The 26,289-nt window shown below is 42.0% G+C and overlaps 1 protein-coding gene and 1 long non-coding RNA gene across 2 annotated transcripts; both read right to left on the bottom strand.

Moving 5' to 3' along the window:
- Positions 1-264: 264 nt before the first annotated feature.
- SLC18B1 (solute carrier family 18 member B1) lies at positions 265-18,245 on the bottom strand. The gene is made up of 14 exons (XM_040599192.1): positions 18,096-18,245; positions 17,461-17,600; positions 16,262-16,357; positions 14,511-14,584; positions 13,592-13,739; positions 10,616-10,772; positions 8,975-9,111; positions 7,227-7,328; positions 6,150-6,241; positions 4,856-4,951; positions 3,974-4,048; positions 2,445-2,538; positions 2,301-2,347; positions 265-818 (listed from the first exon to the last, which is right to left on the bottom strand). The coding sequence occupies exons 1-14, from the start codon at positions 18,139-18,141 to the stop codon at positions 746-748; spliced, it is 1,377 nt and encodes a 458-aa protein (XP_040455126.1). The 5' UTR covers positions 18,142-18,245; the 3' UTR covers positions 265-745.
- A 3,939-nt stretch (positions 18,246-22,184) lies between these two features.
- LOC121090236 lies at positions 22,185-26,263 on the bottom strand. Its single transcript, XR_005828497.1, has 3 exons — positions 25,499-26,263; positions 24,826-24,942; positions 22,185-22,704 (listed from the first exon to the last, which is right to left on the bottom strand). It is a non-coding gene; the product is annotated as an uncharacterized LOC121090236 (long non-coding RNA).
- Between the last annotated feature and the right edge of the window lie 26 nt (positions 26,264-26,289).

Genomic DNA, 26,289 nt, shown 5'->3' with positions numbered 1-26,289 from the left:
AGAGGCAATCAGTTACAAACATTCCAGCTGGCATTTATGAGTAAAACAGATCTCATACATACCAAGCCGAGTCCTCATATATAATACAAACATACATACACATGATGCAAAGTCTCCTCCAGGACCAAAGATCAGTTAATTCTGTATAGAGATGCTAACTTTTCGTTACTTTTGCCTTCTGTTTTCAGCCACTTTTGAGATAATACAAGTGCTGGTAGACACAAAGTCTTTTAGACTCTTGTTGTCTAAGAAAAATCACAAAACTTAGGAAAAAAGTTGCTTTATTGAAAACAATATTGTGCTTAATGCTTTGTAATTTCAAATTCTGTTTCAACATTTTATGTTATCAGTTTAAGTATTACAAGATACTGAACTTTCTTTAAAAAAATACAGAAAATCATGGTAGCAAAATAGTAGCTTTACCCAAGAATAATGCACAGCAGGCTCAAGTATAGAAACAAGACATTTGAAAATGTATCTCTTCACATACAGTGGTGCACTGTATATGGAACACAATTAAACAGGCTGACATCTGAGGGTTACTCATCACTTCAGCCAATCCACGGAGGACTTCCGAAAGAAAGGCAGTCAGTGTTTAGTGTTTCAAAACAGTAATGCAGCTACAACTAAACCACAACTGGTTGTTCACGAAGGGATCACGTATCCCAGCTCCAGAATAATGAAACACTCATCTCAACACTAGGTTAAACCACAATAGTAAACAGAGAATTGAAAGTATGTCTGGCTATGTTTCACTGCCCATCAGATGAGTTCTTTCTTCATTATTACCAGCAGGATTTTGCAGGCTGGAACTGGTACTGTTTGCACAAGGAAAAGAACAGGAGGGAAGAAACAGGTTTAATATTCCTCAGATACTTCTATGCAATATCAACATTACAGCAAAAAAGCCACACATTACATTGAAATAGCTACATGGATCACTGGATTTGGTTCCCCACTATTGTGCAGAACCATGTACTACTGCTTTTATGGCTATTATTTCACAGAATGGTTTGGGTTGGAAGGCACGTTTAGAAGACATCTAGTCCAACCTCCCCTGCAATAATTGGGGACATCTTCAACTAGATCAGGTTGCTCAAAACCCCATTCAACCTGACCTTAAATGTTTCCAGGGACGGGGTATCTACCACCTCTCTGAGAAACTTGTTCCAGTGTTTCACCACTCTCATAAAAAATTTCTTCCTCATGTCTAGTATGAATCTAACCTCTCTTAGTTTTAAAACCATTACTCCTTGTCCTATCACAATAGGCCCTACTAAAAAGTCTGTCCCCATCTTTCTTATAGGACCTCTTCAAGTACTGAAAGGCTGCAATAAGGTCTTCCTGGAGCCTTCTATTCTCCGGGCTAAACAATCCCAACTCTCAGCCTCTCCTCATAGAAGAGGTGCTCCATCCCTCTGATCTAGTTCTCCTCTAGACTCGCTCCAACAGGTCCATGTCTTTCCTGTGCTGAGGGTCCCAGAGCTGGATGCAGCACTCCAGGTAGGATCTCACCAGAGCAGAGGGCCAGAATCACCTCCCCTGACCCTGCTGGCCATGCTTCTTTTGATGCGGCCCAGGATATGTTTATCCTTCTGGTTTGTCAGTGCACCTTGCTGGTTTCATGTCCAGCTTTTCATCCACTGGTACCCTCCAGGTTATTCTCGGCAGGGCTGCTCTCAATCCATTCATCCCTCAGCCTCTATTGATACCGGGGGTTTCCCTGACCCAGGTGCAGGACCTTGCACTTGGCCTTGTTGAACCTCAGGAGGTTCACACAGGCCCACTTCTTCAGCTTGTCGAGGCCCCTCTGAATGGTCCCTCAGGCACGTCAATTACCACCACTCAGCTTGGTGTCGCCTGCAGATCTGATGAGGATACACTCGATCCTACTGTTGGTGGTGGTGAAGGTATTAAACAGTACCGGTCCCAATACCGACCCCTGAGGGACACCACTCATCAGTGATCTCCACCCAGAGACACTGAGTCATTGACCACTACTCTCTGGACGCAACCATCCAACCACTTCAAGATCACAGACACCCTCCTAGAGGAACCATCAGTGGAGTTTGCTCATCAATGCTACAGTCCTGTTGCTTGTGCAGAACAGGCATTGCCTGGTTTAGGTCTCTGTTCAGGTCAGTAGGGATTTAGGAAAGGATACAAAGTATTTAAGCAGTATTTTTAATGCTCATCTTGTCAATTATCAGATTGGTAGCGAGTAAAAAATGGAAGCACAGCTTTCAAAGGCTTGCTTCATATGGCTACAAGCAAAGTAAAGAATAAATATCTCAGCATACCTGCTTCTTGTTGCCTCAGTGATATAGAATATTCCAGTTGCAAGACCCTTTAAGGAAACAGTCAGTTACAATTGTAATAATAACCTTATTCAATAGCTCATAATTGCAATAGATATAAAAAGCAAAAAATGTGTAATTACTTACACTTAACAGTGCCCATCCTCCTTGGATGGCTGAGGCCCATTCAAAACCCAGCTTCTCATATAGAAATCCTCCCAAAGTAGGACCTGCAAATGCCCTGCCACAAATCAAAATGAGGTATTGGTATCCCAAACAAAAAGGATAACATTCTCAGAGAACTTTTTTATGGCATTTTGTGGCCTCCCACCATTGATTCTCTCTCCTTTGTCAACAAAAAGATTGTCTTCTACAGACCTAACTTTCCTATAATCCACAATAAGTATTAATGCTTTGTTTGCCATGGCCCCAACAAACCTGTTTAGTTACCTCCTCAGCTGGAAATAGGATCCACATCAGAAAGCTGAATGCACTCTTTTCTGTATCTGGAACACCTTAGAGGCCCCATTACGAACCATGTTCTAACAGGGCATCTACACCGATCAATTCTATCATAAAAGAAATTTAAACTCCCATCCCTTCCCTCAAAATGTAAACCTTCCAAACTTCAAGACAAAAGACTGATGGATATAGACAGGTGGGGAGACACACTGTGACAGACACAGTCACTGCAAGGTTGAGCTGTGTGTAACTGCCCTGCACCTTCATGCCTGTCTGAAGAATGCCATGAAAGGTTATGCAGCTGCTGTCACTTTATGAATGGTCTTACACGATACAGCCTCTTGCTATAGAAAGGGACAAAACTCTGTAAAACTCGAGAGACTTCCTGGAAGCAAGTCACATCATAAAGCCAAGCTTGGTAACAGCATAAAGCTGCGCTTTGGTAACTTTATACTACTTAGATCTGTACTGAACCCTATGCCAAATGAACAGCTAGAACTTCAGTTAGCTTGGAAAAAATGATGCAAATTTGTACCACTGAAACTGGCCTGCAGCCACAGAGGACTACAAGGACAAATAAAAAAAAAATCCTGAAAGTGGCTGTCAACAGGGGGACTGTCACTTCCCACTGAGTGACAACTCTGAAGAGTCACTCAGCCAGTAGCACCTTCCACTCATTTCTGTGACGAGCACTGGGTAAAACACACAGATGCACAAACACAGACTTTAAATAACGGCTGAAAGAGAAGAGGAGATTCTACCTTATGCTATTCCAGACACAAGGAGGAAATGTGGAAAATGAAAAAGGAAGAACAGAATTAGTCGGGAGCAGATACCTTCTAGCCCATCCCATGTGGATGGACTTAGCTTAGTAAAAAATTAATAGTCCACCTCTCCCTGTATTAAGCATTAAATACTTCAGTGACAACAAAAATGACCACACAGAAGTGCAAGCTAACATCCACTTAATCACTGAAGTGTTTTGATATGCAGGGCAATACATTTCAGGGAAGATAAGTTCAGAGTCCATTTCCTTTGTTGGGTAAAAAGCTTTGTTTTAATATGTCCACCAGGCATCTGTTTAGCAAGAACCTTTTGAATCAAGGTCAACACAATGACTGCAGTGCAAGACTTCTGGTTGTAACGCATCAGGCTTTCATGTGACAGTAGCATAAAACAACCAAATGCTTACAAAAAGGTGACTGTGTACCTACCCAAGGGACCACATGGCATTGAAAAGCCCAGACACCAGTCCCAGCACACTCAGACCTTCTTCAAATCCATTCTCACTGCAGAAAGACAGACCAGTTAGAGTAGTACATTATTGTGTCTCAGTCTATAGCCTTCCCTTATATAGTTTTTTCCCTCCTTTTAACTTACACACAACATAAATAGTTAACAAGCAAAAGTTTACAGTGGAATCATATCTGTTTACCCAGTACTTTCTTCTTTGCTGCCTCTCTGGAGGACTGCAGTGCCACTACTCATCTCTGATGTCTTTCAAGTAAGATTCCTAACATCACACCATCACTTAATCCCCATGTTTCATATGGCAAGTGTAAAACAGTGACGGGTCACTTTTAAGACAGAAAGACCTTGTTCCAAAAGGAACATATTAACTAGAGTAAACCAAGACCCTTCTAGGTCGTTACTGCCAAGCCACATCACAGGCTGTGCACTCTAAGCAAGTGTGACTCCTGTAGGTGCAGCTACTAAAGACAATGCAGTGACAATGCAGTCTGAAAATCCAGTGAAAACTGTTATTAATCGTCCTCAGAAGCTGAAATAAATCCTATGTATATGAAACCACGCGCAGGTCACCCCATGCTATGAGACCCAAAGTCTGATGGACTTCAGCGTGTTCACAGTACTGAGGTACACATTTAGAAAATTACATTTGGAGTATAATGACCGGGGTTCTCAGTCAAAAAACAACTAAGACAAAAGAGTAGTGGAAGCATTTAAATGTTACTGCTTTTGCCTCAAAAAGGGCGGTAATAGCCATGCCAAAATTCTACTTCATATCCACCCCTGAAAATTAGTTGCAGTTTCCTACTGTCGGTAACATGAAAGACCTGTTGGACCCAGTTACTTACTATGCACAGTGTAGTATCTCTGGAAACACTGGAATAGCGCTCATGCCAAGGGAAAAGCCAATCAAAACCAGCACTAGCACAAACATCCACAGCTGACTGAAAAAAAAAGAGGCATTTAAAAGAAGTTAGCTGCTGAAGAATCTTTTCAAGTAAGGACCCCATCTGACTGAAGGCTGTTGTATCAGCTCTCCGTGACTGACCAGAAAACTAGGTTCCTTAAAGCCAAAAAGAATTCTAATTTAACTGAAAGCTATGACTTGAAAAATACAATTCTATGCTTAAAAAAAGACTTTGTAAAATAATTTGAAAATCGTGTGCTCAAATTATTTCCTTATCACATGCAGTTAATTTTAAGAGGAACACAGAGAGAAGAGGTAGACAGATGAGCTTAACTCGGCAATACCTATGTCCAAGCTCCAGGCTTGGTTTGTTGCACAAGTGAAGGATTTTGCACCTAAAATTGTGTAGCCTAATACATTATAATGAAATAGACTTAGTTAAAGAAAATAATGATGAAGATTTTACTGATTTCTTTTTCTCACCAGCTCTAACATATTACCTCACCAGTTTCAAATGTATGATCTTCTTTAAAAATTAGAAGTCTAGAAGGAAGTTGACTAATTCTGCACATTAGCAAGCCTATCATCATCTTTAACAGAGTACATAACCTAAGATAAAAGGACTGTATAGCTGTTTTGAAAACATACTAGAGTGGTTTGCTCTGAATTAACTTGAGAGATATGGTAATGCAGTGTTCAGGTGCAACAGACGTTGTCTTTACTTAGCCAGCTGAAAACAAAGCATTAATAATCATAATGCATAATTCATGCATAATCTGGCATTTTCCTCAGTAAACTATATACAAAGAGAGGAAAAATCAATACTGCTGCACAGCCATGCAAATAAAACCCAGAGTTAAGAAATACTGATGAAACAGAGAAAATTGAAAAATAAGGCCAAAAAAAGAACTTTGTTTTGCTGCACTAGAAATGCTACAGAATTGAGAAGAAACAAAAATAAAAAGCAGCACTCTTCCCACCACTCACATTAATGTGAGCAAACACAGTAACAGTAAAAAGCAAAGGAAAAGGATCTGTTTTACAAAGCTGTAAAATTTCCATTTTCAGACGCTTCCACTGCTTTACATTTGTATTCACATGTTAGAAGTTAAAAAATTCTGTTTCATGGTCAGAGGTGCTAATTATAGATCTGTGAATATACATGATATGGTCATGACAGCTATCACAAAAAAAATCACATAAGGGGACAGGCTGAAGAAGCGGCAGTTCTGTACCTTTCAATGTGCAGTATAGGAGCAGGTCCTAACATGAAAAAGCACAGTGCTGTCATCAAACCTCCAGATACCAGCAGCCACTTCCTGAGGTACTGTGAATGAAAAGGAAGAGGTATGTATTTTAAAGACATGAATTTGTAATGTAACTATTTTGCCTTTCCTAATACCGCTCTTCTAAATCTTCATCTCCTGAAAAGTACAACTCCCGTAGAGACCATCATTACTCACAAACTGGGAATTCACAATTTCTCTGCCAGTTCTGAACACCATCAAGAAATACTGAATTCATGTTTCCTTACCACCAGTGCAATCACTGGCAGCAGCTGCTTAATACAGTGATTTCTTTAGGATACTGAGTAATGGTGCTTCCCTATTAACAACGTATTTTAGGTCTTACTCTTCCTTAGTATAAGAAATACCATGTAGCATTGCATATAATTCTCATGTACAAAGGCCACTGTTAGTTTGTGTCAGGAAAAAAATGTCAGAAAAATGGCACTGTCCTTCACACACAGCATTCAAAGTGTAGGTTTCCTTGATCAATTAATTAGTGGTGGCTGTCAACCAGGCCATTTGAAGTGTATTACTGTTAAAGTCTCTCTGAGGTGCATTTAAGAGCTAAAGAACCACAGACAGTGTGCTGTTCTAATTTGGATGTTACATTTTTAAAGAAACAAAGCCAATATATCTAACTAGAACATCTTTACTCCTCTTCTCAAAAGCTGATAACGTTAGATGTGGTCAATAGCACGTGTAACTGGGATGCATTTTCCCACTCTGTATTCCATATTGGCTGGAAATAGCTTGGGCTTAGTCCACTGGAAAAGCTCAACACATTTCAACTACATGACACTTGTCCAATATCCTTTACTATTTTGGACATTCTTGTATTACCTGGACCTTGCAAAAAGAGACCTTCAAGTTGACAGTGTTCGGTGTATGTGCAAGGACCTGAACGACAGATCTCCTTACAGTACCAGGCCTATATCCACCACTTCAATATGGGAAATCATTCAGTTTTAACCAAATGCACAGACTGCTTTACTAACCCTGTACAAACAGTAGGGTAGTACTCACTGGCAGTTTGTCACTTAGGAGTCCAAGGAGGGGAGAAGACAGGGAGTACGAGAGTGCTAAACCAAGGAATACCAAGCCCACATAACCAGCTGGGAGTTTGAACTATGGAAAGACAGACAACAAAAACCAAAACATCAAACCATATATGCTATGTCCGTTAAAGGACAATCCAAGAATCATATTTTAGGTCAAAATACTGAAATACATGATTTTAAGTATTTTACTTATACCATACAGAGGCTATTTAAGTATTCATCAGCAGAACTCCAGTTTACTTCCACTTCTAAGCATGGAGTGAAAACTCTGGGCACAACTGTACTCAGATAAAGCCTAAATAATCTCAGGAGGAAACACTATGGGATGTCCCTACACCAGCACACTGGATTCTACCATTAGTATCTGGCACATTTGAAACAGATACTTCAGACACTGAAATTTAGATGGATTTAGTCTTTACCTCTCCAATCTTCAATTTTATTTCCATTTAAAAAAGCATAAATACTGTAGTCATCCACTGCTAATCAGTGCATCTTAAAAGTAAGTAGTGCCACAAAACACAATGCTAGCTTTTCAACAAAAGGAGGATTTTTATGAGAATGAATAAGAGGCTTTTTGCAGATAAGCTGAGGTCTACATTTTCCTAAGGCAGAGTCAAATTTCTGTATTGAAACAAAACGTGTAATGAACCAAAAGCATACCAGTTTCTCAAATGAGTGCCTTAACTATCAGGCAGAAGGTATTCCAAGATGTTCCATGTGGCACAGACTACATAAATATTCACTATTTCCTTGCCATATGCCATACACTGCCTAGGAGGCTACAGCCCTTCAACAGCAAGTATCTGTTAGCACAGAGCAGAGGGAAAGCAGAAGAGCCACCTAAGTGCACAATATTCTACACTGGGATAATTACAGATCCCTCCTGGGTGACGGACGGTGTGCGTTCACACCTCCAATGATGGAAGACATCAGCACTAAGCCTCCTTCACCCTGGATGAGTGCTTTAAGTACTGGACTAAACAGACAAAAAGTAGGAGCACAACCACCTGTGAAATGCTATTCCCTGGAAAAACAATTAATAAACAAACAACTCAAAAAGCATTGCTTAATTACACACAGTAATAAAATCTTAATCTGTTTACTTCAAAATCATTACCTTAAACACCATGAGGAAAATAAAATTAGGTAGGAAACAAATCAATAAATATTAAAATATGTAAAAAATAAATAAATGAAATGGCATTTGCCTTTTTAATGAGTGAAGAAGTCAGTTAAATTAAAACTACTAAATTTAAACTACATTTTGGCATTGTTGTAGGAGAACGTGGAGCTGTGACATCACGTCCACGAAAACAATGTCCGTATCAAGAGATACAACGCTGTCAGTGACTGTTGCAGTTTTACAGAATTTGCTTTCAGAAAGGAGGAAAGAGTCCCTTGTTCACAAAACCAGCTGCCATGCCCTGTGTGGAGAAGGTACTCTGCAGCTGAAAGCCAATTAAGTGGAAAAAGCGCATTTTTAAAGGCCTTACATTTCCTCAAAGTTACTAAGACCCAGTGACAACAGATGGTGTCTATGGAAACTGTAGTTTGTCAGTACTGTGAAAAAAAATGTCATTTGGAAACCAGTTAATGAAAGCGGTGTGATTGGATAAGGCTTAATTTTGTTTAGGATATTTAAACCACATCTATAACCAGTTATTTACTATTTAGCAAGTAAAGACTTCCCTGCTTGTTAACAGGACTTACCTTTTTTAGGATAAATAGAGACATCGTGGGATCCAAAAAGCCCAAGCATGCACTTAGAGAAAATATAATAAGACAGAGCAGTAAGACTTTCGGCAGAAGAATGAGTTTCCAGAAGGAGTCCTTGCTAGGGACTGAATCTGTTTTAAGAGAAGGGGGGCAGGGAGGAAGTGCATTATTTTCAGCAGCATAAGCTCATGATTGAAATTCTGCTTTAGAAATCACTATTACTTGCTTTTTCTAGTCCAATTACTCTTGTTATTGAACAAATGAAAGTCAATAGTAGACTATTATGCACTATATTATTTTTGTTAAAAAAACCAAATTTGATAGGTGAATAAAAGAAGAAAAGTACACAATTTAGATTACAACATTGCAAATCCCCAACCTGAAAGAAACAAAAGCATGTACTATTCCAATTATCTGAAAAAACAGTTATTTCTCCACTAGCCTTTATACAATGAAAATCTCATGGATCTGTCTCAACTTAAAACATGCACACACGCATGAACTGCTCATATCCAGAGAAGCATGTTTTGGAAGTAAAATAAAAAGATCACTATTTATCAGTTGAGATCTGTCTGAATTTTTAAGCAACTAGTCATTCAGGTTTCCTACACATTCAATTTGTACTCCAGACAGGAAGCTTCTTTCAGGTGTCATGGTTAGGTGTCATTTCTAAGTCAGGCTCCCCTCCTGATGCTGTTGGTACCTTAATAGTAGAATGTGGTCTCAAAGTATACATAGAACTAAAAGTTCATTCATTAGCATCCACCAGCTCAGAGCTAATATTTATTCAATGTAGTCTCAAAATCGGCTAGGAACATCATGACTCCAGACAATTTCAAAGCTTGGGGAGGTGGAGGGGAAGCCAGCAGTAGCAGCACATGGTTAACCACTGGAAGTTTCTTCTAAAAGCTACTATATATGATGTTACTCTCCAAGGGTTTCATATTTAAGAGGAAAAAAGGTTTTTGAAAATAAGTTACTAGGGTTTTTTTCTAGAAAAGACTAACATAACTGTAACCTTGCAAATATGATCTTGTGTGAAGATTTATCTTTAAGCTAGCTTTCCCTCCAAGCAGGTCCATCTAAAATTTTATCAAATTTATTTGACCGCCAGTACTTCAGTTAAACCCCTCATTTATTAACTTTAATGCTGTTTCCTCTCAATCAGAACCTGCATTATTCAGTACAAAAAACCCCAACCACCTTTTGTTCTCTCTGTAATTCTGTTTTATCCTTCAGATACGTCAAGTTCTCTTGTTTTAGGCAAAACCTATCTCCAGCTTTTTTTCAACTAGCTGCAATGACAAACTGATACTAAGCAGACACAACTGATCCCTTTATAAGCCCTGAAGCTAACGAGACAAAAGAAAACAAAAATATATCTCAGTTCAATTCCACACAGAGTTCTTAGTATTTGCAGAGATGGGCATGAGGTGTTGGATTCATTTCAGGCCATCTGCACACATTAATTTAGAGTAACATTAAAACATGGGACTGATCAAGATCACAAGTTAATTCAGCTGGAGCTTTGCCCTCCAAGTTGGACCAGACTCCAGAAGCTGGTATTTTTTTAAAGGACAGTTAAATATATGCGAAATTAAGGTGACTTAAGGAGACAGGAGGAAGGATGCTTACCATATTTTGATAATATGCACATATTCACAGGCACCAAGACCAACACTACGCATCCCAGTGTAATGAAAGGAACCTCATAACCAAACGATTGATACAAAAAGCCACCTAAAGGCGGACCCAGCACCAGTCCAAGTCCTGTAAAAATTTCAAGGCTGCCCTAAAGGATTAAAAAGAAAATGAAAAGATAAAGAGCTGGGAAACTCCAACATAACAATAAAAAGCAAGCCATTTTCTGAGGTGCAGCACAGCATAGGCTAGTGAAAAGAAAAAAAGCACTGTATCACTACAGGGGATAACTGCTGGTAGTGACCTTCACGAAGTGGGATAGCAAAAGGAATTTCAGTTGCCTGCATGAACAACCATCACTTCTTTTGCTTCACTTCAGGCAACCACCTGTACTGCAGCGTTAGCCACTCTGCTGTCACCTAACAGATCTCAGTCCTAAGGCAAGACATGCTAGGAAAGTATTTGTTGGACAACTCAAGCTGAAGTGATCATCTCTGCCACCTGCTGTTACACTTTAGCCTGAGGGGGAGGACCCAAACAAGCCTGCCTGGGTGGGTCATCATCGGATGCAAAGAGCTGCATGTGCCAAGTTAAAGCTTTCTCTCCATAACTGACAAATGCTAGGGAATGACAGGGAACTTGCAAAGAGAATATTAAATTATAGCCAAAGTAATCTGAGTTAATTATATCAATTTAATAAATTTAAACACTTAAATCTTGTGTTACAACACTATAATCACCACTGTTAACATCTGCCCCAACACTTGATTAATCAACACTCAAACCACCACTAACAGCTGATGGTAATAATTGCTTACAATTAACATTTTGCTAACTTCTGGGATGCAGATATAGTATAGGGATTCATTCCCATCTTTAGTTTTACTGATACAAGTCACAGTGGCCAAGTGGCCCAAAAGCAGGCACAGTCAGCAATAGCCAAGTTCTTCACTCTAGGTCAGCCCAGGGTCACAGCCCTTCCTTTCCTAGCAAAGGAAATAACTAGTAGTAACATATGACTAGCAAGTCTTCAAAATTTCTGGATAGATTTGAGACATTTTGGTAAACTTCAGCACATGGAACGCCCATGAGTTAACCGCATCCAAATAATGCTTTTACTTGTGTTGCTCATCAAACATACATTAAAAATATTTATGATTGGTGAGACTTCAATTCAAATCAGGCTGTACATCATTTAGCCCTTCTAAGTGAATGAACTATTGGGGGGCAGGGGGAGGCTGTGTCATTGCATTATTACAGATCGAGAAGAACAAGGCAAACCTGATACTGTAAGAAAAGTAATATCGCTTGTGTTCTGAAGTCCATACCTCCTCCAACAGCGGGATGGATCACGTTGACAAATGCTGAATTCCCCTCTCCAACAAGGCTGATTATGTCTACATTTAATAACTTCCCCATACATTCTCTAGGGTACCCAAAGGGTAAAAGGTGGGCCAAAAACTGGTACCAAAAGGGTAAGGAGAGGGAAAGTGCTTTTCAGTATCTAGCACTATTAAGATGGGCAATGGAAAGCAAGGCTAAAAACACCTCTTCCATTCCTTCAGGCCATATGATTTTACCCTAAGATGCACCTTGCTTCCACTAATCAGCTCTGTCTTCTGCCTCCTGCCTCTGCAGCCACCATGAGCAGAGCTCACAGTAACAAGAACTCTCCATCATGTCTATTTAAGGACAGTAAGTCTACATGAATGAATTTGAAGAGGTTTTACTCTCATGCAGAACAAGATATTAGTATAAAATATAGCAAACAGATCAACATTTAAAAGAGATCTGTCTTCTGACAGACCCTTTCTAGATTTTAAACATAGGTAGCTGCCAAACCATAGCTGTGTAGCATTTCTGATGGTGGTCTTGAGGTGATCTTCATTATCACATACCATTTTCAACTATGCATCGTGTTTATTGTGCTGCCACCACAGAATTTCATTTATTTTAAAGTCTGATTATAAGACAGATAACTAAGTGCCTTTAAGTCAGAATTACTTGACGGACTGATTTAAATTACATCTTTAAATTTACAAACAGGAAACTTTAACTTTATTGACTGAATAAATCCAAAACACCCTTAACAATATGTAACCTGCTTTCCAAAGAAACTGCCAGCTCCTCACTGTTCATACAATTTACTAGTTTTTGCTAGTTATGAGGTCATATTCTTATAGGCATTTATTTATACAGTAACTATACAGCTTAACAACAATATTAATAAAAGCATCAACCTTTCTGATTTTATTAAATGTTCTGAAGGGCGTTCTAACATTTGTTCACTCATTAAAATTTAAACCAGTTATTTCTGTCAGTCTGTATTTGAATTGAAACTATAATTTATTGAAAAAGAGAAACAGAAAGCAGCATTTTATTAAATACAAAACTTTTTTCCCTGGCACCACAAAAACTGACTAAATAAGGATATCTCCGGTTGAAATTAATCATTGATGACCAGGAACAGTGCCCTCCAGATTTCCAGAAGTTCTAGCTCTCCACTATGTCTCCTCTATGTATTTCTCATAGAGAAATGCATCACTTTTATCAATAGATTAAAAAAATGAAATCAAAATTGTTTCCAGTTTTGCATCTTTCAGTCATTTAAATCAATACTATTTGAATGAATTAATCAAATTTCTTGAATATATCCACATCGATTCTTAAAATCCATGTAGAAGTAGTCACTAAAAGCTGTATTAGTGTTTTGATAGTCTGATTTCAATTGAAGAGGTAACTACTGCCGTCAATGGTCAGCTGTCTTCAAAACATAAGCAACTAATACACACTGCTTGCTTTATAGTTCTAAATTTGTTATAGGATTGTGATTCTAGACTACAAACATTACATCACAATTTCAAATACGCCTGCGCAAGACAGCAGGTTTTCTCCTCCCAGTTTTAGGCTGCCTACTGGCAATTTATCATTTTGTGGGTATTCAGCTTTAACACAAGTTTTTGCACTTACCAGGACAGTAGCTATATTATTGGGAAATGCTTTTGCAAGGATTGAAAATGATGCTGTCATTGCTGCTGCAAAACCTACTGCATCCATAGCTCTTACTAAAAAGCACAAACCAATGAATATAGGTCCACTTGGCACCTTGTCCAGCATTCTGAAAAAAAAGAATCATGCTCAGTAAATGGAGATCTCTCAAGATGCAACAAGTCATCTATTAAAGGCCCTGGAGCATCACTTCTTACTCATTAAAGGACACAGTTACAAGACACTCAATGCTTTCTATTGCCACATCTTTTTGAATCTTACCAGTGAAGTCACTCAAACTTTACCAAAATATTTCTGGCAGCTTTCTCCTTTTCCCCTTTCTTTGGTGGTGAAAAAAGTATGAAAAACCTAACCTGTAAAAAACTCCATTGCCATCTTCTGTGCTATTTCATAGCTTTCCCAAGCAACTGTGCAAGGAGACAGATGCAATGAGTTACAACTACCTATTAAGAGCTTCCTTCACTGTTAATAAAACTTTTATTTTACTAAGATTAGTGTCTTGGCCTCTCTGCCTGCCAGGCAAAGCTTCTCATTTGCACTCAATATTTTTAAGAAAAGAATAATTAAAACATCATGCATAAATAGTTCCCTTATTGCTGCACTTAGACTTCTTGCTGTTCATGAACTATAGTAGTTACTTAAATACATAGAACCTTCCTCCTTTGCTCTCAAAGTAATAAACAGGCTTTGAAACCTTCTGAAAGACAGAAGTGTTCATTCTGCTTTACAAAGGATAGATAAAAAAGATGCAAAAAGTTAGGTGACCTAACCAACGCCCAGAAGATGCCCAAGAGTTTCCAGTTTTGTTTTGTGTCCACCTTTGCACATGAATGAAAATGATAAGACGACATACGCAACAAACCCAACAAAAACTACTCACCCAAACAGAATGGTCACACATCCTGAAACAAACATCCCTGCCACAAACATGAATTTTGCTCCAATATGTGTAAGCTGTAAATTAAACACCATTTTTACATGTCATTATTTCAAGTCTAGATCAAAAATCTTTCAAAGTAAGTTACTGTTAAGAAATCAAAACGTTATGGGCAGTTCATAGCATATGTAACTAAAAGATCTGGAGACACTGCTCCTGCCAGTGTGCCTTCATGCAATACTGAACCTAAAAATATTCTGAACGGTTAAGTGACTTAACCCAGTTCAGTAAGACAATGGTGCAGTTAACTATTTCACAGCAGTGCGCTGCAGCTTCTGCAGAGCAGCAGGTTACAGCAGCATTCCTCATTATAAACAAACAGAAAATAATACGTTCCACCTCCAGCACTGTCAGTGACACCAAGTCAGCAATACCTGTCACATATATGGCTAAGGAGAGTCATTGGAAGCTGATTTTAAAGCAAATTTATCACAACCTTTAATAGCACAAAGGTTTAGCATAGGAAGGACAGTAGCTTCAGGCTTCCCCATTCCTTACCAGGGAAAGGACCCCCCCTTCCTTCATTTCAGACTCCACCACCAGGGTGAAGGACAAGAGGCACTGCCATAAAGCTAACTCAATCCCATAACAAAGTACATCTGAGCTTCCAGTTCCATGCTGTAACTTCCCCTAAGGACAGCGGGTATTTCAGATTCTTTTCTTGTTCGGGCCTGGACAAAGTCCCTGCATTTCAGCCATTATTACTAAAGCCCATATTTTGGCAAGTTCCACTGAAATCCTCAGGATTTCTGATTGCTGGACTGTCCACCTCTATTGGTGATCACTTCACCTGTCTGCAGTGAGGACGGAGTGCACACCCTCTGCCCTCCAAAGTACTTGGTGAGGGTTGCGACATAGGTAAATGCCGATACAGGCACTGAGATAGAACTTACTGATGGCACTGGTGTGACACCTTTAAGAGCCACACAGCACCAAAGAAAATCATTCACCATGGAGTCAGCAAAGAGACTGCCCAGCCAAAGAAAGAGCAGACCATGACACTGAAGCAGCCCCAACTCAGGGTATGATCCTGAGCAGCTGTAGCCAAAAATGCACAGACAGCTGTGCTCCAGCATATAAACAAACTGCTATATAATTTATTTGCAATTCCTCCAGCATAAGAAAAATCCTGGACCTGTGGGAAAACTGAAGTCGCAAGAACTGGAGACATTTATGTCATATTGCTGTATAATGAAATATAAGGGGAAACCAAATTAAGCAGCAGAGAGTCATAACAGGAGGAAATGTTAAGGAAAAAAGACAACATACCAGAAACGTAGGAGTGCAGCTAACTGGAAAAAAACCAAAACCAAACCAAAACACATTAAGAACATTGCCAAAGACAAACAGAATATGTAAGTGCAATAAATAAAATGGGGGGTGGGGGAAAGGAGGTAATAGGTGAAGTGATCAGCAGATTACTCTCAAGCAAACAGAACAATTAACCAGAGAAACAAAACATCTGCATGTCCGCCACCCTATGTTACCCTCAAGAACTGTAGAAGAGTAATTTTTAAGTCGTACTGACAAGACTTAGATCAGCTTCAGACTGGCTGGCCAGGCTGCAGTTACTGTAGACACAAGCCTGCAGGACTGCTACTGAAGAGACATCTCTTTTCTCAGCCTTAGAGAACTATTTTCACGTACCAACCTGCATCATCACAGAAATAAGTTACAGCTTCTATTCAACTTACATAATTTCCCAAGATTAAAGAAGTCCAGAAATTGACCAAAGCAAAGCATCCAAAAATCAGGCCAACAATGGTGTTACTGGCACCTTTTTTTTCTGCCTGTAAAAAAGATCACAGCTATGTAAAGACAGAGGCAAATCTGTGAGATGAGTAACACTCATGTCTTGTACATTTGAATTTTTTTAATTCTCTGTTAGTGCAGTTAGAAAGCAATTTCCTTTCTCAAAGGTATTAGGGGCTCATAAAGTAACAACACAGCAATTTAAAGACATGTTGCACTTCTATTTAAGCTATATGTAATCAAGGGAAAAGCAACATTCATTCCTCAATGAATGGAAACACTGTGCTGTTTGCTGAACTACTGAACAGGTAACCAGACTTTATACAGGTGGCTTCAGCTGGTGTGCAATGGAGCTAACAGAGCTTTGATCTCTGCCATGTGAGAGGGCAGTGAACAGAGGTATCCGTTATCTTCACTGTATCACGCCTCCCTCTAACAAGCACCAGGCAAATTTTCCACTTAAGCAATTGGCAAAGTACACTTACTAGGTACAAGCAGTATATAGAAATATTCAGAGTACAAATAATTTTAACATTTCTTTGTTAATACTTGGGAACAACTTGGTCATGAGAGAAATGGACTTCTGCTGCAAAGATGGCATGACCATTTTTTTCACCCTATGTTTAAACATTGTATTCACTCAGCATAAGCAGAGATTATTTTTTTTCCCGTCCAGTTGCTAAGTCAGGAAGTTTAAGTCAGTGAACGATGGCCCAGTATGAATTAACAGAGAGGTAGCCACAAATAAAAAGTCCTTGAGTGGCTACAGCACTGAAATGCAAGTCAGGACTTGGACAGAGTTTTAATCTCAGCTCTACTACCAAACTGCTATGCAACACTGGGCAAAAAACTTTCACTTCTCCAAGCATCCATTTCAATTTCTATCTTTTATCATTAGTTTGCTGTCTCCTCCACAGCCACAGGGAAGATGAAATTAGTCCATGGGCAGAAGCCAGGTCACCTTTATATACACTCTAATCTATCTTAGCCAGCATCAGGCTACCACTACGAATTCCGACAAATGAAACATCTAACTCAGAGCTTACAGCCAGCCATATAGGTCCCATGGTGTTCAAGATCTTTTTAGAAGTTTCAACATGCAAAATACACTAAAGAATAGCTGGCTAAATTGTTTGTTTACCTCTGCAGGGAAAAAGGGTCCAAGGATTGAATAGCATATCATTGAACTGAAGTTTATAGAAGCAGTTGCAACCATTGTAAACAGCTGTTCCCTGGTAAACCTTCTTGATTCCTCGGCAAGTGCTTCTGGCACGTCACCTTCTTCAGATACAAAAGAAAAAGGGGGAAAAAATATACGCTGATAGAGGGAAACACAGTTTGCAGATCGGGTTTGAAAACTACGATCCGCACACAGTTGTACCTCCCGGCTCCGGGGAATTCAGCGCCGCGTGCCACTCGCTTTCCCCACGCAGGAGCGCAGGCTCCGCCGTACCGGCAGCACCCCCCTCCCCGGGCGGCGCAGCCCGCAGCCGCCCCTCGGCCCCCCCCGCAGGCACGGGCTGTGGCGGGGCTGCCCCGGCCCCGCGCCCGCCGGCGGTGCGAGCCGCAGCTCTCGGGGCCGCCGCGCTGGGCACGGCGGGGCTCAGCCCGCGCAGGACCGAGCCCGACGCCCGCACGCCGCTCCCTGCCCCAGCGCGGGCTCCCGGCGCTGCGGAGCGGCCCGGCCCGGGCAGGCAGAGCCTGCGGCGCCGCAGCCGCCCCCCGGCCCCGGCCGTGCCGCCGGCGGAGAAACGCGGGGCGCCCCTCGCTTCCCACCTGGGGGCTGCGCGCTCCCCGCGCCGTCCGCCGCCCGGCTGCCCATGGGGAAGGAGCGGAGCGGTGCGGTGCGGTGCCTCCCCGGCGCCGCGTCTGGCAGCGGCCGCGGGCTCGCAGCGCCCTGGGGCCAACGCCAGCCCCGGCGCCCCGGCCGCCGCCACAGAGCATGCTCGGGCCGCGGGCGCGGCCTGCTGCGCCCCACGCCCCGCCGGGAGCCGGGGGCAGCCGCCGCGGGGTGCCCGGGCCGCGGCCGGGGGCGCTGCGAGGCGCTCGGCGGGTGCCGGTCGGGGCGGGGACAAACCCTGGGCGCCAGCGGGCGCCGGACAGCCTGGTGGCACCCTGCGGGCTCCCCGGTCTGGCTCGGGGCAGTCGTGAGGGCTTCCCTGGGACTGGCAGACCAAGCAAAACGGCTGATCACCTACACAGCCCCTAGCGAGTTGCAGGATCCATTAAAATTAACAGAAGAGCTGAACGACAACGTTACCACAAGAATTAACAGCTACAAACTGGCCAGGAGTGATTTAATCCTGGAGATGAGCAAGTGGTGATGGAGTCTGATAGAAAGCTTAGAAATAACTAGATTAATTGGATATGGAAAACTGAGAGTAATTAAAACTCTCATTGTATGTACAAAGAGGAGCTTCACAGGATGACTTTGCAAATTAGGCCCTTAGTACTGATAAGGTGGACCTGGGATGCTCTGTGTGCTGATAAGAAGACACTGGTATGCGAACATCTGTGCCTTGAGATTGGAAAACTGGATCTGTCCTGGCTTTTGGTTTGGAAGAAACTCCAGACATGACTGAGTCTGTGGAAAGAGTGAAGGTGAAAAGTTCAGACTGAGGGAGACTACTAAGCCTTCGTCCTCAAGGACCCCCACCAGGAGACAGTGCGCAAGCGCAAATGGGAGGAGACTTAGGTTAATGACTTCTAGGTAGACTAATTATCCTAACCCAACCTATTCTCGGGCATCTATTGAATATGTATTAATGTATACTTTAAATCACATGTGCACAAAGAAGTCAGGGCAGCAGGTGCTTTTGGAATTATCCACCCTGATGCCCACCGATGAATTAGACATACCTGCTTTATAACCTATCCTGAGTTATAAAGTTTAATTCCGCACGTCAAATCAATGCATTTTGCATGAGTTCGCATCTGGAAGAAAGTGAGGAAGGAGATGAGGAATGAGCTGGGGAATCTCTTCCAAATGTAATAAAGGACAGACCACCTGTTGCTTGAAAGGAAAACCCAGTAATTACTTCTTTAAAAGCACTATTTTAACTAGGCCATCAGTATTCCATCTAGTCACAAGTTATAGTATTAAGATGCATAATGAGGACATTTCAGAGCAAATGTTGCCGTGTACCTAACTTCAGATTCCCACACTCCATGTGACAGGAAAATGCAGAATTACCGTCTCATCACAAGATTAGGAAACTTTAAAACTAGTTAGCAGCCACAAGGAACAAGAGCCACACGTTCCTTTGCTGAAGCCTACTTTGACAATGTATTGTTGTGGCACATATTATCACAGAATGGTGAGGGTTGGAAGGCACCTCTGAGACCATCTGGTCCAACCCCCTGCTACAGCAGATTGCACAGAGCCACATCCAGGTGGGTTTTGAATGTCTCCAGAAAAGGATACTCCACAACCTCTCTGGGCAGCCTGTTCCAGGGCTCTGTCACCTTCAGGGTGAAGAAGTTTTTCCTCCTCTTTAGGTGGAACTTCCTGCACTGCTGTTTGTGCCCGTTGCCCCTTGTCCTGTCGCTGGGCACCGCTGAAAAGAGCCCAGCCCTGTCCTCTTGACACTTGCCCTTAAGATATTGGTATGCATTGATAAGGTCCCCTCTCGGTCTTCTCTTCCCCAGGCTAAACAGGCCCAGCTCTCTCATCATAAGGGACATGTTCCAGTCCCCTCACCATCTTTGTGGCCCTCCGCTGGACCCTCTCCAGTCTCTCTTGAACTGGGGACCCCAGAACTGGATACAGTACTCCAGTATTATTGCTGTGAAGTTGAAAAATCCCTAAGAACTACTTTTATTGTTTCCTGTCTGCCACCAGAAAAAGACATAAACATAAAGCCTTTTCATAGATACTGCCCCTTGAGCAGCCTTAACCCCCTCTCCCCAAAAAGAGGAAGGGTACTTGCAAGTCATCCTGACTTCGCAAAAGGGTAATAAGAAAAAGGTGATATATACAAAGCATGGCACACAAATAGAGCAAATAAGAAACTTTTAGAGAGAGATTAAAATTGTGAGAGAATAAAGCTTTCATTTGGTGGCTAGGTGAAATAGTTTTCACTCCAAGTACTTGCTCTTCTCAGTGTAGACACCCCCTCAACAGATTCCAACTACTTTCAAAACCCAGTCCTCCTCTCATTACATACGAGTAATGAGTAATTCAATAAAGCTTATGGAGTCGGATTTCCACAAAGTCAGTGTGTGCAGTAGAAGGCTGAAGCATGGAAAGTAGCAGTGATGCACTGTGATCAGCATAAGCTATGGCTCAAATAATGAAACAGGGCTATGAACTCCCTATGCGTGCATACCGTTTGCTTATGCACTGCTCATTATTGCCAGAAGAAACTGGTCAAGGGAACATTTTTGTTAATTCTTCATAAGCTAGTATCATGGTTTAACCCCAGCCAGCAACTAAGCACCAGCCAGTCACTTGCTCAGTCCCTCCCAGTGGAATGGGGCAGATAATCGGGAGAGTAAAAGTGAGACAACTTATGAGTTTAACAGGTAAAGCAAAAGCCATGTGCAAAGCAAAACAAGGAATTCACTCACCACTTCCCATCGGCAGGCAGGGGTTCAGCCATCTCCAGGAAAGCAGGGTTCTACCACATGTACCAGTTACTTGGGAAGACAAATGCCATCATTCCAAACACCCTCCCTTCCTTCTTCCCTGAGCTTTATATGCTGAGCATGACATCATACGGTATGGGATACCCCCTTGGTCAGCTGGGGCCAGCTGTCCCAGCTGTGTCCCCTCCCAACTTCTTGTGCACCCCCAGTCTCCTCGGTGGTGGGGTGGGCTGAGGAGCAGAAAAGGCCCTGACTGAGTAAGCACTGCTCAGCAATAACTGAAACATCCCTGTATTATCCACGGTTTCCAGCACAAACCCAAAACACAGCCCCATACCAGCTACCATGAAGAAAATTAACTTCATCCCAGCCAAGACCAGCACAGCTATAAATATTTGTTGACCTTTGAACTGGGACTTGTTACCAGCTTCTCGCAACACTTTTTCAAGTCTAACAAAAATAATTATTTTTTAAAAGCATACAAGCCTTTCTTGTTTATTTCATGTCTTCAGCAACTTTAAAATAATGTATCTTTCCTTTCAGATCCCAAATCATATGTAGAATTCAAGCCTTAGAACACTAGTCCTCTATAAATACTACAAATAAAGTCTACATCTCTTGTTCACGTCCACAAGACAAAAATATATTAAGAACAACTGCTTTAAGAACAGCTTCCTTCGTGGACATCCAGGACATTCTGAAATGCTCAGCACATGGGGGAATACATATCCCTTATTATTGTTCTGTGTATTTGTAGAGATCTTAGAAATACTTACTCATTACAATCCAGAAATCACTTAGCCACTGCTTGTTTGCATCCTATTTGTTGGAAGAAGGGTTCGCCAGAGTCAAGAAGATGCTCAATATGAGTTATGCATCTTGCTCAACTTTATTAGTTTCTAACGCTACTTATATAGAACCGATACACATGCATATTCGTAAAGCAGAAATAAAATTGGTTAGTAGTCTCTAAAACACGCACGGTTCTCACACCCCTAATTATCATGACTAAAATAAGCATTCTATCCATGTAGCTAATTGTGTTGCTGTGCTTCAGCCTAGTAGTTTGTTACTCCCTATTTTCCCATACCGGTCCCTATCTTTCTTGGCCCTGCACCTGCTTTCCCAGCAGCTGTAGCTTGTTACAGCCACAGCCTGTTGGCACAACAGAATTACTTGGTCTCAGGATTCAAGAATAGCTCAAGGCTACCTTTCTTGTTAACTTCAGCACAGCAACTTCAGTACAATTCTGATTACAGGCCTATGCTAATACCACGCCTGGATTGTGCAGATCTTCAGAGATTCTAAGGCCATGCTTCTGCAGCCATTCTTCTACACCTATTACTATTTCTTTTGCCAGAAGGCATAGTGGCTGCACATATTTGGAAAAAGTTTAAAATGGTTCTAATGTAGCCACTTGATAACCACATCCTTTGAGACTAGTCCAGAATCTGCGGAAGGCAACAAAAACCAGCAAACTGTTTTGTTCAGTTACAATGACATCAAGGTCTTTCTTCTTTTCAAATCAGTATTGAAATGCCATAGCTTGTCCTCTTTCTGAACCCCAGAATGGTCTCACTGTAATTCCTCCAGGCGCTTGAAACTCAACAAAGATGTCGCTGGCACTCCTGAATAGCGGCATGTGGTGTGGGCTGTTCTGAACTGTTACCTGGAGGCTCTTAAAAATACACATCTCTCATCTCTGGGCTGGTAAGCAGGGCTTCTGTGGATGTCAGGCAAGAAAATCAGTAAAAATAGCCTGGTCTCCTATCTTTATGATGCAGAAACTTTTTTTGGACTGTGCGACCAGGAAATAAACAAGAAAATAGTTTTAAGAAGTGTGAAATGTGCACTGGTGTAACTTACAAGAAAGCTTCCAACTCTATATTCCACAAGACTGAGAAATCATGTCTGTTTTGCAAGGAAAAAGTGATAATTCTATCTTGTGACACTGGAAATTTAATCATATCACATGCCTGTGCTTTGTATTTCTAGAAACAAATGTCAGACGGAAATAAGTTTTGCAAGGATTGTTCAGAACTGAAATTCAGAACTGATTGTTCAGTTTAGCAGTGTCATGGACTTCTCTGGGGAGTTTCTAATACCTGGCATTTTCACTTGCTGACCTGTCTGCCTCACTGTACTGTGCCACTGTCTGAACTACTCATTTTCAGTTTCTAAGTCCCCACAGTTTACAAGTTGCCACTTAAGCTATCACTGGACTCTGGCATTTTGAAGAAAAGATCGGTGATTGTTGCCAGGGTGAGCACAGGGTGAAGGTAAAGATTACCACAGCAAGAGACAAATATAGAAATAGCGAAAGCAAAAAGGAGCAGGAAGAGGATGGTTGAGACAGAGTGAAGCATTATATCCTCACTGCAGTACCACTCTTCTGAAGAAGCCCCCAAGTGCAGTTGCTGTTTTGATCATAGAAGGAAAAAAAGAGGAAGGCTGCCACCCCAAAAGACAATCAGGGGGAGTCAAGGAAATGAATGGAGAGCACAGAGGGTAGTAGCTATAACCAAAGGATTTTTAAATACATGCAGCAAGATGGTGAGTCGAAATAGATTGCCCAAAACAGCAGGCTGGTGAGAATCCAAATTCTTGCATGTCATGTGACAGCAGCTCGTGGTTACTCTTCCTCTCCCCAAATCCACATTTATAGACAGCATGTTATGCTGTCTGTAAGCAAAACTTGAGAGGACCGAATTACTCTGCTGGGGCTGGCTGCTCAGTGAAACACCAGGCTAGTGCATGCAATGACACCACCTCAGCCGTCCCGAGCCCAGGTGTTGAAGGATAACTCAGAAAATGCAGAATGCTCTGATTGTTTTGTGCAAGGCATACTTTGTACATGTTAAGTTAACAAGTTTAGGCTGTAATCAGAAAAGTACATAGCCATTCTTTGAGCAAGGACACTCTGGAACAATTAGGCTTTGAAGAAACAGTAAATAAGGATACTTTGAGGATGCATTGCCAACTTGGCAAGAAGATTCAAGATCCATGTATCTTTAACTGAACTGCTCTCATTACAATACTAAAAATCACACCCCTAAGTCAAAAAGAGCCTTGCCCAGGTGAAGACCCCTCTCCTGAGCACTCATGATAGTAGAAATAGTTGTGCAACCATATTATTTGTCAATTACTAACCAGTCAGTGTAAAGAGGAGGGATTTGGAAACTTACTAACTCTATAAATAGATCATGAGAAGTTTCATCTGGGGGGCTTGCTTTTTGGAATACCACCTAGCCCCCAGCTTTGCGCAAACCTGAAATAAATAAGCAATGTCTCCCTGGGTGTGTGAAAACTGACTTAGTGAACACTGGGTCATGAATCTGCTTTTCGGACAAGACAGGCAGGCTCTTGCACTGCATCTGGCAGGTCCTTGTTTTCTAGCACTCTGCGTTTTACCCTGCTTACCCACCCTCAAGTGCACTAGAATTACTCTCTTAGCACAAGACTGCAGTCCTTGTGTCTGTTTTGCTGGTGTCATGCCCCGTGGCTGTATGCCAGCATTTAAACTGCAGAGTGCTCAATGGATCTAACTCCAAGAGAAAATACAGAGGTAAAGAAGCTAGCTACTCCTTGTAGGAATCTAGACAGAAAGGTGGAGCAGGTGGAGTAGTGCCAAGAGTGTGCAGAGTGCCCACATGAACAATGAGATCCCATTAACACACTGTGCAGTGGAGTCTACTTTTAAACAGGATCACACACTTCCATTAATTATTACACACAAATACATGCACATACTATGCTATACCAACATTTCAACACAGAGTTCAGTGCCAATGAAAACCTCCCCTCTACACATACATAACATATATCTTACTGTGGCTTTCTTTTCTTGCAATTGTACTAGGAAAACTATTTTTGCATATTCTAATTCTAGAATATTAGATTATAATTTCATTGTGATTACCACTTTTGCTGCAGTACAAATCTTTCAGATGTGCATACTTCCATCTCCTGGACAGAATTGCTTGTCTGGCAATACTGATGTGTCTGGCTACAGACTTCTTGTTATCCTTTGATGATCCTGAGGGAAATAATAGGTTATTGTTCCATTCAGCACAAAAGCTCCTCTATAGATTAGGTGTGTTTGGGGCTTTTTAAGGAGCACAGAAAGGTTAAGTGATAGATGAATATAGGGAAGAGCATTCTCCTTGGAGAGAGAGAGGGGGAAAGGAGATGGACATATTAATTTTTGTGTGTTGGGGTGCTTACTAGGGTCTGAGCAGTATGAAGGAGATTACATGTTCCCACCTGTTGTGGAGGAAGGAGGGAAGAAGTCATGGCCAAATGTCCCACAGGAGCTGCTAAATGAGAATACCTGTACCCAATGGGGTACTGCAGTTGGGGTTGCAGTTTAAGTTTCAAGCAATATACAGCAGTAGTTGGGAGGTGGCCATATGCACCTTGGAGGCTGTCAGTGTTAGTAACGGGCAGTGTTGTTCCCACTGTCTTTGCCCTTGGTAGCTTAGAGCGCAGCGAGAGGAGTGCCCCACGCTACACTTCCGTCTCCGTGACTGTCTTGAGAGGACTCCGGTTTGCTTCTGCCACTTCTAGACCTCTGTAATATAAAGCGTACATACCTGACGGCCTCAGAGTTGACATTAGCAGGGAGAGAGCCAGCTGGAACCTGGTGATGCTGCAGCCACAGGCCTTTCCCTGGGTGCAGGCTCAGCAAGGCTGTGCTGTGAGCTGGAGGCAGTCCTGGGCCAGCTGAGCTGCCGCCACCTTCCCTCTGTCCTCCCCTGCCCTGTCAGCCCTGATGGGTCGCTTTGGCTTTGTGCAGAGCATCTCCTCACTACCTGGCTCTAGCCTACAGCCTGCCACTTGACGCCAGGATGATCAATGAGGGACATACTTTAAAAAAGGTGACCAAAAACATTCGTAGCAAATGTGTTTGCATTAGCTACAAATCATGGCTATTTGTTACTTGTTTTTCTTATATTGTGTCACTTATGAAGATGGCAATATGTAGACCTCCTAACAGCCAATTTCCAGTCTGGAACAGGACCGACAAAGTCCCAGCCAGACTGACAGCACCAGGGCACATAACATGTTCGTAACGGGGTGACCGTGCTGCACACGCCACCAGCCGAACCACTTGGGCGCTGAAGAGGAACGGGAACATGCCATTGCACTTTTAAATAAAATTTCCAAGTTCCAGCTAAGTGCCGTAACCCCACTGAAAGACAGCAGGGATTTAACGTTCGTTCTCTATCTTCCTCTAGGCTGCCAGGTATTGAGGAACGGTGCCATTTGAAGCCAGACCACGTTAGTGGCAACAGGTGCACCCTACTGCCCTAGGGAAAATGAGGGGGACCAGCCCCAGGCGGGCCCCAGCCCCTGGCGGCCCCCAGCCGGCTGCTGCAGCTGG

Source organism: Falco naumanni, chromosome 6, assembly GCF_017639655.2.
Source record: "Falco naumanni isolate bFalNau1 chromosome 6, bFalNau1.pat, whole genome shotgun sequence".
Taxonomy (NCBI): Eukaryota; Metazoa; Chordata; class Aves; order Falconiformes; family Falconidae; genus Falco; species Falco naumanni.
This window is presented reverse-complemented; position numbering and strand designations above follow the sequence as displayed.